Below are 6,417 nucleotides of genomic sequence, written 5' to 3'. Positions count from 1 at the left end.
CCCTCAATCCTTCATAACATCAGGGTCTTTTCCAAATGAGTCAGCTCTCCGCATCAGGACTGTGCATGACAGAGAACTTAGCTGCCTTGAGCAGTTTTTTAAAAAACAGGATCTTTTTCTAAAATATTATTATTTGTCTGGCTGCGCTGGGTCTGCACTGCTCAGGTGGGTTTTCTCTAGTTATCAGCAAGCAGGGGTTACTCTCTCATTGCAGTGACTCCTCTGGTCATGCAGCATGGGCCGTAGGGCACGCAGGCTTCAGTAGCTGTGGCGCATGGGCTTAGTTGCTCCGCTGCATGTGAGATCTTCCTGGACCAAGCACTAATTTCATGTATATCCCCGGCATTGGCAGGAGGATTCTTAACCACTAGACCACCAGGGAAGTCCCTGTCTTTCAGTTTAAATGCAGCAAATACTATTCTCTCCACTAATGTGTAAAAGATCTATATACCCAGTCTTATCTCTATAATTAAGTCTCTTCTTCAGTGGCATCTGCCTTAAAAAGCTACACTTACTAAGGCAGTGAGTCAGGCTTTGGTGAGGAACACAACTACCTGGAGAATTTACGAACTTGGTAAAATGCAAAGGCCAAAGGCCCTGTCCTATTTCAGTAAGCCTGGGCCTGTGTCCTATAGTAGCTCTCCAAGTCATTCTGACTTGTCATACCAGTTTTCAAACCAAAGTCTGAGGCAAACTGACCTAAGTCACCAATGCCAGCATAGCTTCAGCCTTTTCTGCTAAGGCCCCACCTTCACTACAGAGCCCAGCATATACTGCCCGGCCACCACAGAAATGAAAACACCTGTATAAAAACAGCCATTTACCAGCAGAGTGCCAAAGTGAAAATCCTTTCACATCATTTCAGCTTAAAACCACCTCTTTTACTCTGCCAGAATCTTCAGTCACATTTTCTCCCCAATTTTTACCCCTATAGATCCAATCAATATTCCTTGCCCATGCACTAAATTCTGAGGGATTTTAGAGAGCCAAATAAAGAGAGTTCTTATTATATATAACAGTGGTTCTTACCCACTGTGATTGTTTTGCCCTCAGGGGATATTTGGAGCCATTTCCCTGGGAGGAGCAGAGAAGGATACTACTGGCATCTAATGGAGCCTACAATGCACAGGACTGCCCATGCTGCTAAGAATTATCCAGACAAAAATGTCAGTAGCACTGAGGTTAAGAAACCCTTATTTACAATAGTATCCATTGTAAAAGAATTGCAATGTAAGACAAAAGTATAAGCAGATGGGAGTCAGACCATCGGTATTACAGCTAAAGACTAGATTAAGAGACATACTTGGACTTCCCGTCACTGAAACCCAGAAGTAAAACCAATCTGCTTGCCACAGACTAGATAACTGGAGGCCTCCCTTTGTGAGGTCACATTTCTCTAGAACTCGTAGCATGTTGGAATTAAGAACATGTGCTCCCTTTGGGCTACTAACTCCCAGGAGCAAACAAATGAACATGACCAACCACCTAGCTCCTGCCGGATATCAAGTAAAAGGGTAGAAAGAGGATGGCATTACTTCATTTATGTTCCCTCCAAAGGGAAAAATAACAGGATGGAAAGTATTGCCTCCTCTCCTTCCAACAAGGGTCGCAAGTAGTGGGATGGAATAACAGACTAAGAACCTACTGTTAAATCTATGCAAAGTTTGCAAGCCAGCTATTAAACCCATGGCAGCTTGAAACCAGCCAAGCAGGAGTGTTTACACCATGAAAGTGACAAAAACACACAAATCAGTGCTTTGTTTTTTGGAAAGTAAAGTTAGGTCCTTTTACCATTTGGAAACACTGAAACTGAAGATGGATTCAAGATTGAAATGAAACAAAATATAATAAAGCACTAAAAAAAATGTATATATATATATAATCATATGGTTCTAATCATAGATAAAAACCATTAAGGACAAGGCCAACACAAAAATTATTCAAAAAAAGTACCAACAGGCAAACTACAAACTGGGGAAGTTACTGTAAAATGCATTAGGAGTAACCTATTAAGAATTCTTACAGATTAGTAAGAACAGTATCCCAATGGCAAAAACCTCATATAACTCACAAAATACAAATGAGTTCAACATTAATTTAAAAAAATTAAACATACCAGATTTTGCCTATCACAATGGCAAAGAGGGGAAAAATGGAACACAGCCAGTGTTGATAACTTATGTGATGGGTACTATGAAAAACGGCTTCCCAGGTGGCTCAGTGATAATCTGCCTGCCAGTGCAGGAGATCCAAGTTCGATCCCTGGGTCGGGAAGATCCCCTGGTGCAGGGAAGCACAACCCACTGAAGTATTCTTGCCTGGAAAATCCCACGGATGGAGGAACCTGGTGGGCTATAGCACATGGGGTCACAGAGTGTCGGACACAACTGAGCACGCACACTAAGAAAAACTACAATGTGAGGCTGGCATAAACTTTTGTTGGCAATTGACAATATCTACCACTGACCTTACCATGTAAGGTAAATATATACCAAATTGACCATACAAATTTCTGAATTTATTCTAAGAAAACTAAAACTGTATAAAGATTTAGTTAGGACTACTGTGACCAGTAATAAAGAATAGGCTAAATAAGTTATAGTAAAACCATTTAATACTTTGCCCACATTAATGTTGCCAAAATATCTGACATAGAAACTTTCTCACCATTTAAATTCAAAAAAGTCTTAAATGGAGGCAACAAAACAGTACATTTAGGAAGTTTTAAAAAAATGTACAGAGTGTACTGAAGTCTAAGAGGATATACAACAAAGTGTGATTAATATTTTCCTTTTCACTTTATATGTCTACAATGTACATATATTATCTGGGTATGCTGCTTGTTTAATAGGAGTTAATGAATTTGAGTTCAGTAAAAAAAAAAAAAAAATTCTCATTTCAAAGCATCAGAGTCTGAAATGAGTTTTGTAAACAATCATTTCTAGTTTTTTAAATGTACCTGTTCAAAATCAAGGCTCATCATTTTGTTTGAGAATCGAATGTCATGTAGATGACAACACAAATAAACATAAAGTGACAGGAAAGTGAGTGAAACTAACTACAAGCTTTGTTTCACTGGCTAGTGCAGTGTAATAAATAAAATGACAGTTAACAAAAACACGTTTATTTTTGTCTTCAAAGAACAAACTGTTCTTTTCCCAATATAACCATGATTAACTTACAAAAATGGGCATTTACAATGCATCTTCAAAGCATTTCCCTTTAACGGGAAACTTTGCTTCACAGAATACAAATATTAAAAGGTTAAAAAAAAATTCTACTTTGTTGTCATTATAAAACAAAACAGAACCTAGCATACGTCAAGGAAATCCATTCATACTTCAGGTCCTTCTCCTCCAGGAACCAGCTGCAAAGGAAGAAAAAGTTTAATACTTAGTTTAGTACTACATGATCTAAAAACCCCTACTGAGAGCTCACTGACTGGTCTTTGATCAGTCTTTGCCTCTCCCTCATATTCCCATTTTCCCCATGTCACCTCTGTTTACAATTCCAACAGTATCAAATTAATACTTAGTGATTTAATGTTTCAACAGTAATTCTTGGTAAAATAAATGATTAAAAAGCACAAGCAGGGACTTCACTGGTGGTGCAGTGACTAAGACTCCATGCTCCCAATGCAGCGGGCCCAGGTTTGATCCTTGGTCAGGGAACTGGATCCCACACGGTGCAACTAAGTAAAGATCTTTCGTGATGCAACTAAGACCCAATGCAGCCAAATAAAAAAATAAATATTTTAAAAATACATAAGATAAAAGGCATAAACAAACTAATCTTAGGCCTAATGTCATCTTCAGCAGTTTGGCCACAGAACCTGATCAACCGAGCATTCCCTTCCCATCATAAGCACCGCTGGGCCAAGAACATTGAGTCAAGCAAGTTAGTTCTGTAATCCCTGCCCCACAAAGATGGCTTAACGTCTAAATAAAAGACCGTCACTGTCTTACCATTGTTATATTATTTCCATTTAGCAAAATTTGATCTAATTTAGTAATTCTTCTTCCTTCTGGTGTGATTTCACTAAACAAAAAGATTTTCAAAAAGTCAGGATAAAGAGTGATAGTCAAAGCCAACATTCTGATCTGCCAAAAGGTTAGTTACTATATGTAAATGAACTGTACAAACACTTTCCAGAGACAAGGTTATCTCCCTCATGATGTCAATTCTCCAAAGGCAACAGAGTGGACTGACTGGCCTAAGACCCACATCCACTAGTGCAGATCTTCATCTAAAAAACTGAAACTTGCCAAGGAGATCAAATATGAAACAAAATGTCTATATATATATACATAAGTTGTAATTAATTTAAAACATTAAATGTTTTCATTATCAGTTCCTTTACTTGATCTGAGCCCTAATATCCCTGGCTGCTTTTAGTATCTTTTACCTTAAACCTTTGTCTCCACTAACTTCCTAGCAATTAGTGACAATTACATTACGGTAATAATCCTCCAATCCAATTTTACTAACATCAGTAGGTAAACTTTCTCTCTTTAGAATAATTCAAACAGGCAGTGTGCTCTCCTACATCCTTTTACTGACTCAACAGCAGTAAAACTGCCTTAAATCAAACACAGAGATTCCCCCTATGCATTCTTTAATTTTTAACACTACTCACAATTCAGTGACATCTTCCAATACCATATCTGAAATTTGGTGTTAAGAAAATAAATATACCAAATTAAATTTACTCTGGCTTATTTCTTCGTTCAGTTTTAATTGTAACATTGAATACAATGGCTCAAATGCAAGCTGCGTGCAACTGGAAGGAACTTCACCTTTAAGTACCACATCCCTTAAAACACTATCACAATTTCCAAGAAAATAAACTTTATTATAATAATCGGTAAGTACTGATAGTCTATAGTTCTTTTTAAAAAATCTGAAGAAAACCCCATACAACCACCTTTTAAAAGGATACTGACAAAGTCATCAAATCCCAGAAGTGTGCCAACAATCTCCTTATCACTCTTCATCACAATGTGAATTCTTGATCCTATACACTTGTCCACAAGCTCTACGGATATATTTTTTAAAAGAAAAAAAAAAGGGGTGGGGGGCGAGAGACAGAAAAGATTAGTTTGCCCATTCATAACACTAACAAATATTTGAGTGCCTACTGACACTTACTACGTGCATATGGTGAAAAGACAAGCCAGGCAAAGTATTCACTCCAAAACTTTGGACCTTATGTTACGGATCTCTGTTCAGTCATTCCATTAACAGGAAAGTTTTCCCTGTTCTTCATTGAACCCTCCTTTGTAGCAATTTATCATGGTTGTGCTTTAATATTATTTTAGTTATCTGATTAACATATGAACGCCCCTCTTGACTCTAAGCTAAAAGAGAGCTGAGAGGTGGTTTTTACTCATCAGTGTATCCCCAATGGACAGTGCCTGAAACGTACTGGTTATTCAGAAGAATTTGTTCCAGGAAGCAAAAACACTTTACAATCACTGCTACATCCACTAACCCGATAACCCTTCAAATATAAAATATTAAGAAAAAAAAAAAGGCAGTCTTCACCAGAGATTCCTCCTTGACGTTAAGTCTGCGTCTGCCCTGTATCCTGTTTCCTACACTGGTTTGCATGCTATCTGAAGGTAATGGCCGTGATTTAAATTTGTTGAACAGTGCCCAATCACGGTGTCTAGTGCACAGATGCGCGGTAATTGTTTGCTGAATAAATGAGTAACAAGAGCTAGTTTTCAGAGGCCTCTTTAAATGCTCATTCCAGACCCAAGTGCCTCACTCAAAAACCAGCCAGACAGGATATAATCCGGGTAGTTTAAAAGCCCGGCTGCGGAATGGGCCTGCTACTCACTATTAAAAAGGCGAGCGCACAACAAAGACGGCCGACGACGCATTCACCAAGAGTGAACCTGTCCGGTGAAGGTTTGGGGAGTCAAAAATCCCTGCCTTAAGAAGATCCCCCACGCCAAAGAGACGTGCGCGGCCTGAGGCCGCAGAGACTTGGAGCCTAAAGGAGAGCGGCGGAGAAAGCTACACTTTTCTAACACTCTGTCAGGGACTGCGGTGCTCTTCGGCCCCAACCCTAACTTTCAACTCCTCGCCTCCGCTCCCCAACAGGACAAAGATTACCTAGAGGAAGCAGCTGCGACGGGTTAGTGGTAGCGTTAGCCGCCATGGCTACGCCGGAAGTGGCCTGCCTCTAGCGACGTCGGAACGGCGAGTTTGAAAGAGCGCGCTTCCGCTTTTTTCCTGCCCGGGCAGGCTCGACCAATCTGAGGCCGAGAGTGCGATTGAGGAGATCCAGCCACTTTATCCTGCAGTGAGATTCTAGAAAGTGTTTCTGTTCACTGAGCGTTCTAGGTTCTCCACAGGTAACTCTCCTCTCCAAACTTCCAAGAGACTTTAGAGATCTCCGGTATTATAAAT

The 6,417-nt window shown here is 39.6% G+C and overlaps 1 protein-coding gene across 2 annotated transcripts; it reads right to left on the bottom strand.

The window, feature by feature from the left end:
• Positions 1-2,596: 2,596 nt before the first annotated feature.
• LSM5 (LSM5 homolog, U6 small nuclear RNA associated (S. cerevisiae)) lies at positions 2,597-6,215 on the bottom strand. 2 transcript variants are annotated; one of them, XM_010829071.1, is made up of 5 exons: positions 6,121-6,215; positions 4,940-5,035; positions 4,637-4,664; positions 3,966-4,038; positions 2,597-3,367 (listed from the first exon to the last, which is right to left on the bottom strand). In XM_010829071.1, exons 1-5 carry the CDS (start codon positions 6,164-6,166, stop codon positions 3,335-3,337), a joined length of 276 nt encoding a protein of 91 aa, XP_010827373.1. In that variant the 5' UTR covers positions 6,167-6,215; the 3' UTR covers positions 2,597-3,334. The 2 variants fall into 2 exon arrangements, with proteins under 2 accessions (XP_010827373.1, XP_010827381.1); XM_010829079.1 differs by lacking the exon at positions 3,966-4,038 and having other exon boundaries at positions 6,121-6,202.
• Between the last annotated feature and the right edge of the window lie 202 nt (positions 6,216-6,417).

Source organism: Bison bison, unplaced genomic scaffold, assembly GCF_000754665.1.
Source record: "Bison bison bison isolate TAMUID 2011002044 unplaced genomic scaffold, Bison_UMD1.0 scf7180017858770, whole genome shotgun sequence".
Lineage (NCBI taxonomy): Eukaryota > Metazoa > Chordata > Mammalia > Artiodactyla > Bovidae > Bison > Bison bison.
The sequence above is the reverse complement of the archived record's forward strand: the minus strand, read 5'-3'. Positions and strand labels throughout refer to the sequence as shown.